At 41.4% G+C, this 18,800-nt stretch overlaps 1 protein-coding gene across 1 annotated transcript; it reads right to left on the bottom strand.

Annotated features, from left to right (window-relative positions):
• Positions 1 to 1,606: 1,606 nt before the first annotated feature.
• Positions 1,607 to 15,125, bottom strand: LOC130291987 (mucin-2-like). Its single transcript, XM_056541419.1, has 4 exons — positions 15,065 to 15,125; positions 4,502 to 7,459; positions 2,577 to 2,671; positions 1,607 to 1,930 (listed from the first exon to the last, which is right to left on the bottom strand). Exons 1-4 carry the CDS (start codon positions 15,123 to 15,125, stop codon positions 1,607 to 1,609), a joined length of 3,438 nt encoding a protein of 1,145 aa, XP_056397394.1.
• Between the last annotated feature and the right edge of the window lie 3,675 nt (positions 15,126 to 18,800).

The following is an 18,800-nucleotide window of genomic DNA, read 5'->3' as shown; positions in this document are numbered from 1 at the left end:
GAAACATTATGCTTGGTATTCGTGACTAGATGTGGCGATATCTGCTGAATTCTACACTACGGCCTCTATTCAATATTATTTTGCCGATTTTATATTACATACCATCCCCCTTTTCTTTTCTTTTCCTTTTTTTTTTCGTTCTCCTTGTTCACCCTCTTTTTGTGTTATGGTTTCTCAATTGGTTGTTCTTGGTTTTCCTCAGATTGTGTCCTCACTGCACTGATTACTGCCGGATCTTTATATGATATTATGTCGTTTACATCCTGCTTACTTGTACATGTTCTCAGTGCCTTTTTTTTAATTGTGTACTCCGCTTTATACCATTTTGCTCTGTGAGGCGATTTGTCTGATGTTTGTTTAATCTTCAATAAAACGTATTTAAAAAAAAAAAAGTAAATAACCCTCTCGCCCAATAAAAAAAAATGTCCCTCTTTTCCGATTTTACAAAAATATATGTACAAAAATAATAAAATAAATCAACATAAAAAAAAAAAAAAAAAATGAAATCCAAAAGTGGGGTGGTTAAAAGCATAGCAGAAACTCTGACGCTTTTCGAACCATATGGCTCTTAGTCATGGCACCTGACCATGACTAAGAACCACATGGTTCGAAACGTGTCGGCGTTTCTGCTATGCTTTTAACCACCCCACTTTTGGATTTCATTTTTGAATTCTGATTAATACATTTTTGGATTTTTAAACAAAAATTTTTTGGGGAGCTGGATTTTGATTTTTTTTCCCTTTAGAATATAGTGCTATATATTCGTAATGACGAATATATTAGTTTTGTTTTGTTTTTCACATGCAAATTTTTATGCAAATTTTTGCATGGAAAAAAAGTTAAGAAACATAGCGAATATGCAAATTTCACAAACATGGGACAAATAATCGTCAATATATTCGCGAAATATCGCAAATTCGAATATGGCCCCTGACGCTCATCACTAAACATGACTTGCATTGTCCAATAAAGAGGTATTCCGAGGGGATCAAGGTCTTTAGATTGCCTTAAACTGGTAAGGTAGAACAAGTGTTGATTTTAGAGGTTGCTTGGAGAGTTTCAAAGGTGGTTGTCGAGGTGTTTTCTGGATGGTTGATAAAGAAGTTGGCTGGCTGGGCCATTGATGGGGTGGTTGAAGAATGATGATACCCAGCACTCACCAGTAATGCACAGTGAAGATGCACAGTGAAGATTTATTATGCCATAGTGTAGTACAAGGACGCGTTTCGGCGTGGGAGCCTTCCTCAGCTGTCTGCCTACGTCCTTGTACTACACTATGGTATAATAAGTCTTCACTGTGCATTACTGGTGAGTGCTGCGTATCATCTTTCTTCTACCAGTGGCTTTACCCTACCTCGTCCACCACCACAGATTCCACGGAAGTGCCAACATTTTGAAATTGATGGGGTGGTTGGTTTTCGTGAATGTCTTCGTGGCTGGTGTGTTAATGGTACTGTAGATCAGGATGAGGTTAATGGATTATATTGGAAGCTCAGGAGTATTGGTTAAGAAGTTTTTGAGTCTATGGGAATTGAATAATACTGAAGACATAACTTCAGTCGTAAACAACAACTTTGATCAAAGATTGGTTGTTTAGAATAAGTTATTAATAGGTGGGACGGCCATATGCCATGTAGGAATTAAGAGGAATATTTCTTCTGTCATCTTCACGTCGTGGTGGTTGACGTGGTGGTTGCCTTGGTGGTTGACGTGGTGGTTGTCTTGGCAGATATCTTGGTGGTTGGCAGGGTATCTCAGGGTTATTGCTCAAAACGTTACTGTGAGCATAGTATGTTGGATATGTTGGGGCTGGAATGGAGACTGTAGCATTCGGTATAACACTGGCAACAGTAGGCGCAACGCTTGTGACACTTGGCAAGGCACCTGCGCCGATACTCAGGAAACTTCCAAGATTTAAGAAATAGCAGACCTGCAAGGGGAGACAATTTCTGATCAATACATTTCTTCTCAGGTCTACAATGTACTGCATTTGTTCTGATTTTAAAATTGAGGAATTCAATGTGACCTTCAGGAGTACAGGGCATTTCCTGACCACAAATTACTGTATGTCCTTACAGGGCTTTTTGAGGACTAACCTGATCTATGAAGTAGACGAGTGGACTGAATATTGTTAAAGGGGTATTCCACTGGAAAACATTTTTTTTTTTTTTTATCAACTGGTGCCACAAGGATTTCTAAAATACTTATGTTTAAAAATCTAAATCCTTCCAGTACTTATCAGTTCTTTTCTTTTTGAATTTCCTTTCTCCTTGACCACAGTGCTCTCTATTGACACCTCTGTCCATTTTAGGAACTGTCCAGAGTAGGAGCAAATCCCCATAGCAAACCTCTCCTGCTCTGGCCAGTTCCTAAAATGGACAGAGGTGTCAGCAGAGAGAACTGTGATCAAACAGAAAGGAAATTCTAAAGAAAAGAACTTCCTGTGGATCTGATAAGCAGCTGATAAGTACTGAAAGGATAAAGATTTTTACATTTTTCAGTTATAGGTGAATTACTAAGTAAATCAGTTAATATAATTTAAATTAAAATGTGATTGTTTTGAGGCTGATACTTACCGAAAATAGTCCAATCATAACCAAAATGGCACCAAGCGCAACAGCTGCCGAAATTAGAATTACGCCCCAATATTTAAGGCCTCCACCACCAGAACCTATAAAAAAAGGATAGACATGTATTATAAAAACTGGTTAAAAAATACTGCTGCTAGACAATCCATATCAATATCCCCTATTTGTTAAAGCATTACTGAACTTTTAAAAAACTTTTGCATGTCAAACAGACATGTCAAAAGTCTTGGGTGTTCAGACCCCGACCAATCTTTAGATAGAGTTGGAACAAGCATGTGAGGCTGCATGCACACCACGTTTTTGCTATACAGTTCCCGTATACGGTTTAAAGTTAAAAACAGTACGGAACTGTATAAAAAAAACGTATGCATTGACTTAAAATTGTAAACCGTATGTCAAATGTATCATCCGGTTTAGTCCGTTTTGCGTCTTGTATGGTTTTGTCCGTTTTCTTTTATCCGTACCCAAAACCGTAGTCTACCACGTTTTTTGGTCCGGGTGAAAAACCGTATTAAACCATATACGTTTTTTTTTTGTACATGGGAGTCAATGAGAACCATTCAGAACCATATATGTGTACGGTTCCATACTGTTTTCACCATACGGTTTTTGACTTTGCAGTTTTTTTTTCTTGGATTTTCAATCAAACAAGTGAAACTTTATTCAAAATGGAGTGAAAAAGTATACGCTTTTTTCTTAAAAAACAGATGCAACCGGACATAATTTTTCAAACTGTATACGGTTTTGAACTATATACGGGTTGAAATTTGTACACATGTTTTGATACAGTTTAGTCAGGTTTTGAGGAATCCGTTTTTCATCAAAAACCTGATACGGGAACTGTATTGCAAAAACGGGGTATGCATGCACCCTGACTGAGCATGGTATTCTGCAACAAGTTGTCGAGGTCCTGGGGGGAAAGCGTATAGGTGGTGCTTTTCCCGACTCTATCTAGAGACCGGTGCGAGTCTAAGCACCCAGTCCCGACTGATCAAAACTTTTGATGTGCCAGTAGTTATGGGCAGCACAGTGGCTTGGTGGTTAGCACTATTGCTTTGCAGGGCTGGGCTCCTAGGTTCCAATCCCACCAAGGGGAATGTCTGCAACGAGTTTCTTTGTTCTACGTAGGTTTTCATCGGGTACTCCAGTTTCCTCTTAGAGTTTTTTAGGGGTTTGTTAATAAACTAAAAGACCTTTTTGAAATCCCCCATGGGTATAAGGATTGCAACATTTGTGAAGCAATTAGTGGACAACATGCACTGGTCCTGTATAGATGGAGTGGGACCCACAAAACTATTGCCATTTCCCAAGGCACCCTACTCTGGTTCTTGGTTTTACTGTGAGAAAATAGAGAAAAGGCCTTGTTGTCATGTGGGCATACAGTAGGCAGGGGATACACAAAGTTTTGGTAAATATATAGTTATTTAGAGGGGTACACCACCCATAGACATCTTATCCAAAGGATAGGGGGTAAGAAATCTGATCGCCAGGGTCCCGCGCTGGGGGCCCCCACGATCTCCCTGCGGCACCCGACGTTTGTTTAGAGCGTCGGGTGCAGTACCGGAGGCTTGTGATGTCATGGCCATGCCCCACTTGTGATGTCACGGCCAAGCCCCTTCAATGCAAGTCTATGGGAGGGGGCGTCACGCCCCCTCCCATAGACTTGCATTGAGGGGATGTGGTTGTGACGTCACAAGCAAGGCATGGTTTTGAAATCACAAGCCTCCGCCCAGCATTACCAATCATCTGGCACAGAGCAAAGTTTGCTCCGTGCACCGGATGTCTGGGGTGCCGCAGCCGAGATCGCTGGGGTAGGGGATAAGATGTCCAGGGGCGGAGTACCCCTTTAAGTAAAACTAGAAAAAAAGGTCCATAAAAATAAAGTATTGTGCAATAACATATTTTATACTTACTGTTGGCGGCTGCAACATTTTGTCCTACAGTAGTAACAAGTCCAACTGGAGCAACTGGAGCTGCAGAAGTCGGAGCTTTAATGCTTGGACCAACATTGGGAGCTTTAGTACTTGGACCAGCATTGGGAGCTTTAGTACTTGGACCAGCATTGGGAGCTTTAGTACTTGGACCAGCATTGGGAGCTTCAGTACTTGGACCAACAGTGAGAGCTTCAGTGCTTGGACCAACAGTGGGAGCTTCAGTACTTGGACCAACAGTGTGAGCTTCAGTACTTGGACCAGCAGTGGGAGCTTCAGTACTTGGACCAGCAGTGGGAGCTTCAGTACTTGGACCAGCAGTGGGAGCTTCAGTACTTGGACCAGCAGTGGGAGCTTCAGTACTTGGACCAGCAGTGGGAGCTTCAGTACTTGGACCAGCAGTGGGAGCTACAGTACTTGGACCAGCAGTGGGAGCTTCAGTTCTTGGACCAGCAGTGGGAGCTTCAGTACTTGGACCAGCAGTGAGAGCTTCAGTACTTTGACCAGCAGTGGGAGGCGCTGTAGTAGTTGAACCTGCAGTACTAGTTTGTGATTCAGTAGTACTTTGTGCAACAGTGGTAGTGCGAGGTGCTGTAGTAGTTGGGGGTGCAGTAGTAGTTGGAGGTGCAGTAGTGGTTGGAGGTGCAGTAGTAGTTGGAGCTGCAGTAGTGGATTGAGCTGCAGTAGTAGTTGGAGGTGCAGTAGTAGTTGGAGGTGCAGTAGTGGTTGGAGGTGCAGTAGTGGTTGGAGCTGCAGTAGTGGTTGGAGGTTCAGTATTGGTTGGATTTGCTGTAGTAGTTGGAGGTGCAGTAGTAGTTGGAGGTGCAGTAGTAGTTGGAGGTGCAGTAGTAGTTGGAGGTGCAGTAGTAGTTGGAGGTGCAGTAGTGGTTGGCGCTACAGTCGTGGTTGGAGGTGCAGTAGTAGTTGGAGCTGCAGAAGTAGTTGGAGGTGAAGTAGTGGTTGGAGGTGCAGTAGTAGTTGGAGGTGCAGTAGTAGTTGGAGGTGCAGTAGTAGGTGGAGCTGCAGTAGTAGTTGGAGGTGCAGTAGTAGTTGGAGCTGCAGTAGTAGTTGGAGGTGCAGTAGTGGTTGGAGCTGCAGTAGTGGTTGGAGGTGCAGTAGTAGTTGGAGCTGCAGAATTTGTTGGAGGTGCAGTAGTGGTTGGAGGTGCAGTAGTAGTGGGAGGTGCTGAAGTAGTTTGAGCTGCTGTAGTAGCTGGAGGTGCAGTAGTAGTTGGAGCTGCTGTAGTAGTTTGAGGTGCAGTAGTAGTTGGAAGTGCTGTAGTAGTTGGAGCTGCAGTAGTAGTTGGAGCTGCAGTAGTAGTTGGAGGTGCTGTAGTAGTTGGAGCTGCTGTAGTAGTTGGAGCTGCTGCAGTTGTTGAAGCTGCTGTAGTAGTTGGAGGTACAGTAGTAGTTGGAGCTGCTGCAGTTGTTGGAGCTGCTGTAGTAGTTGGAGGTACAGTAGTAGTTGGAGCTGCAGTAGTAGTTGGAGGTGCAGTAGTAGTTGGAGCTGCACTAGTGGTTGGAGGTGCAGTAGTGGTTGGAGGTGCTGTAGTAGTTGGAGGTGCTGTAGTAGTTGGAGGTGCTGTAGTAGTTGGAGGTGCTGTAGTAGTTGGAGGTGCAGTAGTAGTTGGAGCTGCAGTAGTAGTTGGAGCTGCAGTAGTAGTTGGAGCTACTGTAGTAGTTGGAGCTGCAGTAGTAGTTGGAAGTGCTGTAGTAGTTGGAGGTGCTGTAGTAGTTGGAGGTGCTGTAGTAGTTGGAGGTTCAGTAGTAGTTGGAGCTGCATTAGTAGTTGGAGGTGCAGTAGTGGTTGGAGGTGCAGTAGTGGTTGGAGGTGCAGTAGTAGTGGGAGGTGCTGTAGTAGTTTGAGCTGCTGTAGTAGTTGGAGGTGCAGTAGTAGTTGGAGCTGCTGTAGTAGTTGGAGCTGCAGTAGTAGTTAGAGCTGCAGTAGTAGTTGGAGCTGCAGTAGTAGTTGGAGCTGCAGTAGTAGTTGGAGGTGCTGTAGTAGTTGGAGATGTTGTAGTAGTTGGAGCTGCTGTAGTTGTTGGAGCTGCAGTAGTAGTTGGAGGTGCTGTAGTAGTTTGAGCTGCAGTAGAAGTTTGAGCTACTGTAGTAGTTGGAGCTGCTGTAGTAGTTTGAAGTGCAGAAGTAGTTGGAGGTGCTGTAGTAGTTGGAGGTGCAGTAGTAGTTGGAGGCGCAGTAGTAGTGGGAGGTGCAGTAGTAGTTGGAGGTGCAGTAGTAGTGGGAGGTGCTGTAGTAGTTGGAGGTGCAGTAGTAGTTGGAGGTGCAGTTGTAGTGGGAGGTGCAGTAGTAGTTGGAGCTGCAGTAGTGGTTGGAGGTGCAGAAGTGGTTGGAGCTGCAGTAGTGGTTTGAGGTGCTGTCGTAGTTGGGGGGGCAGTAGTAGTTGGAGGTGCTGTAGTAGTTGGAGGTGCAGTAGTAGTTGGAGGTGCAGTAGTAGTTGGAGGTGCAGTAGTAGTTGGAGGTGCAGTAGTAGTTGGAGCTGCAGTAGTGGTTGGAGGTGCAGTAGTGGTTGGAGGTGCAGTAGTAGTTGGAGGTGCAGTAGTAGTTGGAGGTGCAGTAGTAGTTGGAGCTGCAGTAGTAGTTGGAGGTGCAGTAGTAGTTGGAGGTGCAGTAGTAGTTGGAGGTGCAGTAGTAGTTGGAGGTCCAGTAGTAGTTGGAGGTGCAGTAGTAGTTGGAGGTGCAGTAGTGGTTGGAGGTGCAGTAGTGGTTGGAGGTGCAGTAGTAGTTGGAGGTGCAGTAGTAGTTGGAGGTGCAGTAGTAGTTGGAGGTGCAGAAGTGGTTGGAGGTGCAGAAGTGGTTGGAGCTGCAGTAGTGGTTTGAGGTGCAGTAGTAGTTGGGGGGGCAGTAGTAGTTGGAGGTGCTGTAGTAGTTGGGGGGGCAGTAGTGGTTGGAGATGCTAAAACAGTTTGTGCAACAGTGGCAGCTGTAATAGAAACAAAACAATCAAAAACAGATCCACATAGGTTTGAGGTTGTTTTACACAATTTGGTTCCAATATTTAAGAACCAAGACCCACTGGTGGAACTTCTGTTAGTCTGGTAGAAAAATCTGTTCCTGCTTGACAATGATTGTTCACTTCCCCAAACTAGAAATGTACACCTTGAGGGGGATACAAGGCAACAGCATTTAGAGTGTATACTTAAGCCCTCTAGTGTATACTATATTTAGTACCATAATAGGAGAGTGTCATAAAAATGTGTGGAGACATATATGTTCACTGAGGATTCTGGGAAAAATGATATGCAAAGCTGCTCTCACGTCACTTTTTATGAGAGAATTCCCTTTAAATTTCAGTGTTTCACTTCCACTAGGAGTCTTGGAATCCAGCTAGGAATGTATGCTGAGCCAGAAATCTCTCCAGAAGAAGAGAAGACCCATCTGTAGACAGCTGTTTTGGGGTGACTGCACCTCGTCAGTACAGAGCAGGGTGCTGGCTTGTGGGAGGCCTATCATTAGGGGGCGATATCGGTAATGTTTCTCCATAGGGAGAGTGTGATCTCAAAGCAGCAAACTTGTGGGACTGGAAGAGAGTGGAACCATTGACTTAGGAAGAAACATCAACCCTTGTCCAACACCATGCTCTGTACTGAGGAAGGGCAATCACCCCGAAACAGCTGTTTGCAAAAGGGTATTCAGGGTATTCTCTCCTTTTAGAGAGATCTCTGGCTTGGCATACATTCCCAGTCACTTTTCAAGACTCCTAGAAGGAATGAAACACTGACTTTTAAAGGGAAAACTACTCGGAATAAGTGGTGTGAGAGCTGCTTCGCCTATCCTTTTGTCCCAGTACCATAATAGTTAAACTTCTGCTTTGACAGGTCATTACCTTTATTATATTTAGTGAGCAATTATTTTATGACTGGACATAATTATAGATTGGATATTCAAGCTGTTACCAAGATTGATTTTCTGTCTTAATTGATTGTCCAATAACAATCCAGCTAAAAAGTGGCATAACTTCCTCCATATATTAACCAGCAGGCATCTATAGCCAGTCCTTACAACTAAAGTCCTGCCTGTGGCCCCCTAAAAGGAAAGGAAAGTATATTCACTTGGTAGTATTCTGAAAGGGATCGGATCCTGAAATTGAAGGGAACAAAGCATTACACCTTTTTAAAATTATTGTTGCAAAGGGGCTTTCCTAGCTGCCCAGCAGTGCAAGGATTGTGGTCAGACCCACTCGCTTAAATGGGGTCATTCTAGAGTTTCTTGCGCAACAGGGTGTGGTGCTCTGCCTTATATGGAATACCAGTAAGGCCCCTTGCACTCTAACGTTGTTTTACGGTAGTGTGATGGCTGCCAGGAAGAATAGGGGGTGTCTTTTTCTCCCACTACTCCCCCTGAAAAACAGCGGCACCCAACGGACCCCATTGACTATAATGGGGTTCATCAGTATCCGCTCTTGCCCATTGATCCCCGTCAAAATGATGGCTGTCAAACCAAAAAAAAAGAGTTTGATGGCCGTTCTCGAGAGAGCATAACAGCAGTGTGAAAGAAGCCTAGGGCTAGATTCACACTGTGGAATCTCTGGGCAGAATTTCTTCCGTAGATCGAGCTGGTGGACAACATTTCCGTCCCCATAGATGGCAATGCATTTCTGATCAGATCTCCCAAAAGATCCAGCTTGATCTCCAGCAGAAATTCTGCAGTGTGAACCCAGCCTAAGGGTCTATTCACATAGCAGAATTTCCGCTTGCGGAATTCCACCACAAATTAAAGACCATAGATTTCTATGGGATTCCGCACTCCCATTCACATTTCTAAAGTATTCAGAAGTGTGAATGGGAGTGAGGAATCCCGTAGAAGTCTATGGGCTTTAATTCTGCCATGTAAATAGACCCTTAGGCTGGGTTCACACTGTGGAATTTCTGGGCAGAATTTCTGCCGGAGATGGAGCCGGTGGCGCTAGGACTGAGCAGACTGCATTGCTGCCCCATAGACTGCAATGCATTTCTGGGTGGATCTTTTGGGAGATCTGCTCAGAAATACATTGCCATCTATGGGGACGGCAATGTAGTCCGTGCGGTCCTAGTGCCGCCGGCTTGATCTCCGGCAGAAATTCCTCCCAGAAATTCCACAGTGTGAACCTAGCCTTAAAGGGGTACTCTAGGGGAAAACTTTTTTTTTTTTTTATCAACTGGTGCAAGAAATTTAAAAATGTAATTCTATTAAAAAATCTTAAAATCTTAATCTTATATACTCTACTCTCCGGAAGATGGAATGTTATTCATGTAAACCCATAGGTTATCTTGGATTTTGGGTTGGAGACATGTTTGTGCTACCTTGTTTTGTATTCAATTATCTTATTCATTGTCTGTTAAAAATTTGGGAAAAACATTTTCTAAATAAAAAAACAGTTATTTAAAAAATCTTAATCTTTCCAGTACTTATTAGCTGCTGAATACTACAGAGGAAATTATTTTCTTTTTGGAACACAGAGCTCTCTGCTGACATCATGAGCACAGTGCTCTCTGCTGACATCTCTGTCCATTTTAAGAACTGTCCAGAGTAGGAGAAAATCCCCATAGAAAACATATGCTGCTCTGGACAGTTCCTAAAATGGACAGACATGTCAGCAGAGAGCACTGTGGTCATGATGTCAGCAGAGAGCACTGTGTTCAAAAAAGAAAATAATTTCCTCTATAGCATTCAGCAGCTAATAAGTACTGGAAGGATTAAAAATTTTTAATAGAAATAATTTACAAATCTGTTTAACTTTCTGGCACCAGTTGATTAAAAAAAAAAAAAAAGTTTTCAACTGGAGTACCCCTTTAAGGGCCTGCAACAATACACCATCAATAGGGATTCCAGAGGTCGGATGCAAATAGTCATTAGATAATGGCAAATTCTAATAAGTTTCCATCACATTCTAAAATAGGAATACCCCTCGATGTCATGTAGTTTGTCTTCTTTGGTATTTATTCATTTAAAAAGGTATTTAATAATTAGTTCAATAAGTCTTCAATAATTGATCGTCCCAAAGTAAATGACATAATTATAGGTTCTGAGTATAGAGAGGAGCAGTAATAGAACGAGTCCTGAAGTTATATCTCTCAGGTATGTTATGCAGCTGCGTTGTCTTATATTCTTTGCAGGTATTTGCCTCAGCTGTCCTACTTTTACTATTTTTTAACCTCTTATTGCCTACCCTCCATTTTTATATTCTTTTATCCTTCGCATTGTCTTGTAAGAACAATATATGGCAGTCGTGTGTTTTTTAGTTTCTTTGTCTAACTCTATAGTGAACTGGAGTCATACTGTATGTGTTGTATTAAATTAATTCTTCAAATAGAGACCTTAAAGTCCACAGTTGCAGGGAACATAGTTTTAAAGATTAGTTGAAAATGACTTTTGACCGGCAAGTAAATTTACCATTAGGGAGCGGTAGTTTCCTATATAAGTTGAATTTTGAAATGTCAAAGGGACTGTAATGACTCATCCATGTCTGATCCAAAGGGTTAAACTTTTTTGAGCTTTGTTTTGGTTGCTGGATATGCCCTAGCTATCTGGGCTGGTCAGCTGACCATGCTGAGATCGCACCTGTGTAGCTGGCTATTTATACCTGCAGTGAGCTTCTAGTCCTTGCCAGTCAAAGACTTTGTTTAGTAACCAGCAATCTTATAGTGTCTCTGACTTCAGGTTTTGATCTTTGGCTTGGTTTTTTGACTACTCTCCTGCTTAGTGTTCTAGTACTCTGCTTATTCCTGTTATTGACCCGGGCTGGTCTGACCTCGCTTTACTTTGTGTTTGTCTTATTATATCTCTGTTGGTTTGTGTGCATCCAGCTGTTCTCCAACTTAGACTGTTTTGTAGTTTATTATTTTGACAACGCTGCAACCGGAACTTAGCAGGGAGGGTTTGTCATCGTGGTTGTTGTTCCCTCACTAAGGGCAGATAGGCAATAGGTAGGGACAGTGGCTGTGGGTGAGTTTACATGTGTCTGCTCGGAGCAGCAGTACGCGGTTGTGGTTAACGACAATTAATTTGTATAATAAGTGGGTCAATTGACTGTGCTCTTGTGGGTTACCACATATTTAACCTGTGGCCTTTGTAGCTACTGTTTATTGATAATGATTATTTCAGCTCTGAGCTGAAAAGAAAAACAAGTCTGCTATGTGGATTTCAATAATTTCATTATGCATCACAAAAATAGAAAAATAAAAGATGTAAAACTGATACTGTGGCAGTGCCTGAATTTGTAGGCAACAAAATGTAAATGTTTTAAAACGAAATTATTTTCTAATAAAAAGCAGTGAACAATTTTTGTGAGTGGGGCAGGGAACTAAGAGCCCCAACCAGCCGATATTAACATGCAAAGCAGCCTGTGAAAATGAATAGAATACTGTAATATAGTATTACAGTAGAGGTTAGAATAGACAAATAATATTCTTAGACTGGTGCTATATATATATAATATATATATATATATATATATATATATATATATATATATATAGCATTCAATATTTCTAGCTGCGATGTTCTGCAGAAATAGTTTACACTGCCGTGTGCAGAAGATTGAATTAGCCTGTTGTACAGTTCTGCCGGGATGGATTTATTTTGCTAACATTTTTTAATAAGGGGATATAGTGACTAAAAGTACCACTATTAAATATACTAGGTTTATATACAAAATACACCCATACGGCATAACGAAAGGTGCTTCGGGCGCAATGGTACATATGCTGTACGGGTGTATTTTGTATATAAACCTAGTATATTTAATAATGGTACTTTGAGTTAAAAAAAAAAAAGCCACATAAAAAAAAAAAAAAAAGGCAAATCAAATATTACAAATAGAAAAAAAAAATGAATTTTGTTTTTAAACATAAAAAATAATTCCCTACAAATTCAGACATCCCTACTGCATCATTCCTGCATCTTTTTTTGTTTTTGATGTACCCAATGAAAAAATGCCTGCAGGGAAACTGCCAAAGGGGTAAAAATGCAATTTCCACACAAAGGTAAAAATGCCGGAAAAAACACCAGAAAAACTGCAAAAACACAGGACAAAGCTGTTGTAGTTTTTCTGGCAGTTTTTCCTGGCGTTTTTGCTGGTGGGAAAAAACCTCAGTGGAATCCTAGCCTTATAGTGATGTGTTACACAACTGGGAAAAGCCTATACTGGCCTCCGCACTGGCGCGGGTGAGATCATTTTTGCTGTTAGTCCCGACCATTAGTTGTTCTATTCAATGTCAACCCGCGGAATCGGCTGAATAGAGTTTTTCAAAAACTCGCTCATCTCTAGTCAGATCTAAGTCCAGGTTCCATGGAACATAGTATAAAATTCAGGAACCTTAGACAGTTTAGTTCATCTACCCAGCCAGGCCATTATGGAGGTCCTTCAATCATAGAATGCAGGTGATTGCTTAGGGGCCCCAACTAGAGTCTCTTTCTTATCAGCTTTTTGACAAGGCATCCATCCAAGAAGTACAACCCATTTAGGAAATATTTCCATTGTAAAGGTGGCTTTGCACTTTTAAAGGGGTACTCCCCTGAAAAACATTTTTTTTTAAATCAACTGGTGCCAGAAAGTTAAATAGATTTGTAAATTACTTCTAGTAAAAAATCTTAATCCTTCCTGTATTTATCAGCTGTTGTATGATCCACAGGAAGTTCTTTTTTTATTTATTTTTTATTTCCTTTCTGTCTGACCACATGCTCTCTGCTGACACCTCTGTCCATTTTAGGAACTGTCCAGAGTAGAAGCAAATCCCCATAGCAAACCTATCGTGCTCCGGACAGTTCCAAAAATGGACAGAGGTGTCAGCAGAGAGCACTGTGGTCAGATAGAAGGGAAATTCAAAAAGAAAAGAACTTCCTGTGGAACATACAACAGCTGAAAAGTACAGGAAGGAATAAGATTTTTTAATCGAAGTCATTTACAAATCTGTTTAACTTTCTGGCACCAGTTGACTTAAAAAAAAAAAAATGTTTTCCAGGGGAGTAGCCCTTTAATGACTGTCGGAGAAACATTTGTTCGGCCGACAATTATCTCTCCCAACCTTCCAAGTTCATATGAACATTTTGCATGGCCAAACATTTGTTTCCTCTAAGGGGAGGGCAGTGGTAAGCCACAACCAGACATATTTGGTGCTGGCTTATTCCTCTAAGTTGGCAGAGTTGGCAGTAAAAATCCAACATGCCTGACGCTTCTCCCCACAGACATCATCTGTTATTGTAGAGTTGAGAGGTCACCAAGCACTTTAGACAGTCACCCAAACCCACCAAAGGTTGCTCTGCATTTCCTATTGTTAACAAAAATCGTGAAACCACAAAGACAATATTCAAACGGTATTGACCCAATAATATCCCATATGTAGAAACATACGGTGGCTAGATTTTATTAGGGGCACAGTTTTAGCTTGGTAACCTCAACCAATTTAAGTCTCCTCCAAGATTCTGCAGACAGGGCCTCCCAACCACCCCTATCTACACTCCTGCCATATACAGCTTGTCTCTCAAACAGTCATGGAACATAAATATCTCCTCTACATCTTCTACAAGATGGAAATCCTATACATCCTATCACATTACAATCCTATACATCCTATCACATTACAATCCTATACATCCTATCACATTACAATCCTATACATCCTATCACATTACAATCTTATACATCCTATCACATTACAATCCTATACATCCTATCACATTACAATCCTATACATCCTATCACATTACAATCCTATACATCCTATCACATTACAATCCTATACATCCTATCACATTACAATCCTATACATCCTATCACATTACAATCATATACATCCTATCACATTACAATCTTATACATCCTATCACATAACAATCCTATACATCCTATCACATTACAATCCTATACATCCTATCACATTACAATCCTATACATCCTATCACATTACAATCCTATACATCCTATCACATTACAATCCTATACATACTTTTACAAGGAACACTATCCTGCCAAAAGTACTACTTCCAGTTACTCAAATATTTTTGTTACCGATAACATCTATTACTATTATTTACACCTTCACGTATTGCATTGTATTTGTAGTCTTATTAAACTCATGCCAAAAATAATAATGTTATGAAACAATCACAGGGTGCTGCAGCATAAACTGATAAACTGAGGGCGGTTTAATGTGCCAACTCATTTAGCTAAAATATATTTGGAAAACCTCCAACGAAATATCATGATATCACTATTACACTGGGTTAACACATAGTATATCGGTCAATCTTTTGTCCAGAGTCCAAAATACAAAAAAATTGTTAAAATCTCTCTATTATAGGTTTTCAATTTCACTCCTCGTTTGGGGTAAAAATGTTGACCGAAATACTACCCGTAAATCCAATCTCCGTGGTGCCAAATGGTTATCTTTAATGCTTCACAGGATAAAACGGCCATATCTTGTATAACAGTCTTATGATCCCAGGTAGATAAGAGAAGAGGAATCACTTCATAACAAGTACAATTACTTAATCTTAGATTAGGTCGATAAAACACAATTACAACAAATTGTGACACGACTGAACTCACCGCCGTTCAGAAGCATCATGAGTAGGAGGAAAAGTGCCCTCGATCCACTTCCAGTCCCCATGGTATCAAGTACTTAGCCCTGTGTCTTGAAGATGTAGATAAGCAATATCTCAAACTCTTAGAGATAGTAGATACTTTCTTTTATATACTCTTTGTGATGGGATGATACAGTTTATCAACAATGTCCGATGTGTCACGTTACAAACATCTCACGGTTGGACAACCCATATAACGTTTGAGAAACTGAGCTTTAATTGTCAAAGGAAATATTTAGGCAATCACACTATCATTTCCATACAGTATAGATTAATCTCCTGGTAGATATGTGACTCATTATAATGATCACAATGGAATGTATCAGGGCTCCTCTGCTTGGTTATCAAGAGTTTCTTTTTTTTCCCACAAGTGACCACATCAGGTTAAAATTCCAATTATATGAGTCTATTTTTCTCTTCTTTTAAATTTTTATTTTTTATTTTTATATATATATATATATATATATATATATATATATATATATATATATATATTCTTTCTTGTGATAAGGATCTTCTGATAATAAAGTTGATCATATGGTGACTCCCAGTAATCACTTAGGGAAATCCAGATACAAGGACTTACAGCTCTACCGAAGGTGAAGCAAAGCATTACACTGTCCCCATTGAAATTAATTAGCTGAATAATTTAAAGATAATACAGTGGTCCCTCAACTTACAATGGCCTCAACATACAATAGTTTCAACATACAATGGTCTTTTCTGGACCATTGTAAGTTGAAACCAGACTCAACATACAATGACAATCTGGACAAAGACAGTCCAGATTTGTGAAACTTGTCAATGGCCGAGAGAACTGACCAATCAGAATGGGCAATTTACTGGTAAAACACCTGTATTACTGAAGCGTATGCACTGACTGATGTCTGGTAGAGCCCCCTACAGTACAGGAAGGTATTACATGTTCTGTACTCTTTACCTGTATTACTGAAGTGTATGCACTGACTGCTGTCTGGTAGCGCCCCCCTACAGTACAGAGAGGTATTACATGTTCTGTACACTTTACCTGTACCAGGGTTACCTGCTCCATTGGACATCAGGTGAGGGCGACTCCATGTCACTTTTTTAGGACATTGCGTCCTCTACATAGACTAGTGTTTCCCAAGCAGGGAGCCTCCAGCGGTTGCAAAACTACAACTCCCAGCATGCCCGGACAGCCTTTGGCTGTCCGGGCATGCTGGGAGTTGTAGTTTTGCAACCGCTGGAGGCTCCCTGCTTGGGAAACACTGACATAGACAGTGATTTACAGCTCCCAGCAGATCTTTCTTATTTTTATATGTAAGGATTTGCTTTTTATATATATATATATATATATATATATATATATATATATATATATATATTAGTTATCTACTTATTTTTCTTTAATTCTCACATTTTCCTATTTTTGGATGACATTTTGGGGCTTTTGAACCAATTACCAGGTTTCCATAGAGTTCTGGTCTCAACATACAATGGTTTCAACATACAATGGTCGTCCCAGAACCAATTCATATTGTAACTTGAGGGACCACTGTAATAATAATTATAGTAATATTAATAATAATCAAACAGGAGAAGATTATAGTTCCTGTATCTTCAGATGCATGGAGAGGTTGTGTCAACAGCCGGGATGCTATTCAAGAGATGGTGGGGGTCCCAGCAGTCAGACTCCCCATGATGAGACTAATACCCTATCCTGTGAATGGGAGATAAGTGTCAAAATGCTGACCTCCGCTTTCAAAGCACCCACATACTGTACAAGAACCCCTTTGGATTGATGGGTGTCCTCCTTACAAAAAAAAAAAGAAAAACTAAATTGATGTTGTACTATGAACTGTTACATGTTGTGGTAACCACTGCAGACTGTCACGTGTTGCACATTGAAGTGTTGTGTATACAAATTATTGTTCAGTAGTGTGGTATTTATACGGCTTGACAACATGGAGGCCCAGAAGTTCACCCCTGGACACCAGAAGGCCATAAGGTAGCCTGCTAAGATAAGAAACTGTGTCACTGTGATTGGCAAACGTGAGACCATGTGACTGCCTTGTAAGTCATGGGTGGGTTCCCTCCAAGCAGTGTGCTGTATACTACAAAGACAGAAACAGGACCGGGGTAGGGATGATAACTCCTACTGGGCACTGAAGAAGGGCATGACATCGTAAATAGTGATGAGCGGCATAGGCCATATTCGCATATTCGTTATATTCCCTTTTTTTCTATGCGCATATGCCCATTGTGGTCTATGGGGAAGTCACGGTATGTAAAACTGTAAGATAAGCAGGAGGGTCTTGGCAGTATAGTGGATTGGAGACCATGCGGTGGTTCAAGTCCTGGGGTAGGACGGAGTGTTACAGTGTTGTGAGAAAACTTTACTTTCCTGAAAAAGCTGCTGAGTTGCCCACAGCAACCAATCAGATCGCTTCTTTCATTTTGCAGAGGCCTTGAGAAAAATGAAAGAAGCAATCTGATTGGTTGCTATGGGCAACTCAGCAGCTTTTCCAGGAAAAACTGCTTAGTTGCCCATAGCAACCAATCAGATCACTTCTTTCATTTTTCACAAGGCCTCTGCAAAATGAAAAAAGCGATCTGATTGGTTCCTATGGGCAACTGGACAGCTTTTCCTTTGCACAGGTTTTGATAAATCTCCCCCTATGTCCAGAGGAAAAGTTTCTGAGTTGCCCATAGCAACCAATCAGATTGCTTCTTTCATTTTTGAAAAGGTCTCTGAAAAATGAAGGGAGCAATCTGATTTGTTGCTATGGGCAACTCAGAAACTTTTCCTCTGGACAGGTTTTGATAAATCTCCCTCTATGGGGAGATTCATCAAAACCAGTGTAGAGGAAGAGTGGTGCAGTTGCCCATAGCAACCAATTAGATTGCTTCTTTCATTTTTAACAAGGCCTTTGAAAAATGAAAGAACTGGGCAACTGGGCAACCTTTACTCTGCACAGGTATTGATAAATATCCCATTATGTTCCTCAACCTCCCATTCATTCATTCATACCCAGCCTTACACATTACATCTAGTTTCAATTAACCCCAATACCCATATTTGGTACCCCATTAACCTAGTTCCCACAGTTCAAACACTCAGTTAATTGACCTAGTTCCCATGGTTCAAAGGCTTTCTTAATTACCAATTGACCTACATTTGTCAATCACGAGTTAAAAAGTTAAACCACAAAACTGTAATAGTCCATCCCACCCCAGGACTCGAACCACCAAGATTTCACGTCACTGACACATCATCTTCAAGGCCGCAATGGGGCCGCAATGCAAGCCTATGGGATGGGGCCTGACAGCTGTCATGCCCCCTCCCATAGGCTTTCATTGAGGGGGCGGAGGGTGATGTCACACAGGGGCGGAGCCATGACTTCACAATGGTCCGGCCCCGTGATCGCTAGTAATCAGACCAGGAGCGAACAAGCTTCGGGGACTGATTATAATGGGGCGCTGCTTGCAAGATCAAGGGGGTCCCCAGTGGCGGGACCCCCACGATCAGGCATCTTATCCCCTATCCTTTGGATAGGGGATAAGATGTCTTAGTGCCAGAGTACCCCTTTAATAGGTCACAATGAACACTAGAAACACATTCTATGTACAACATATTACCATTATAATTCAGGAGAGAAGCAAATCCACAAAAAAACTCAATGAGTGTTCCCAGTGTTCCAAGCAGCCAAGGTGTGACCCCC

Source organism: Hyla sarda, chromosome 9 (genome assembly GCF_029499605.1).
Source record: "Hyla sarda isolate aHylSar1 chromosome 9, aHylSar1.hap1, whole genome shotgun sequence".
In the NCBI taxonomy this organism is placed as follows: Eukaryota; Metazoa; Chordata; class Amphibia; order Anura; family Hylidae; genus Hyla; species Hyla sarda.
This window is presented reverse-complemented; position numbering and strand designations above follow the sequence as displayed.

Excerpts from the sequence above, each read along its gene's own strand:
- LOC130291987 (XM_056541419.1), bottom strand. The coding sequence starts at position 15,125 with ATGGGGACTGGAAGTGGATCGAGGGCACTTTTCCTCCTACTCATGATG. Across the intron at positions 2,672-4,501 it reads AAATGTTGCAGCCGCCAACA|GTTCTGGTGGTGGAGGCCTT; the intron begins GTAAGTATAAAA and ends CTTTTTTTATAG. Across the intron at positions 1,931-2,576 it reads TTATGATTGGACTATTTTCG|GTCTGCTATTTCTTAAATCT; the intron begins GTAAGTATCAGC and ends CTCCCCTTGCAG.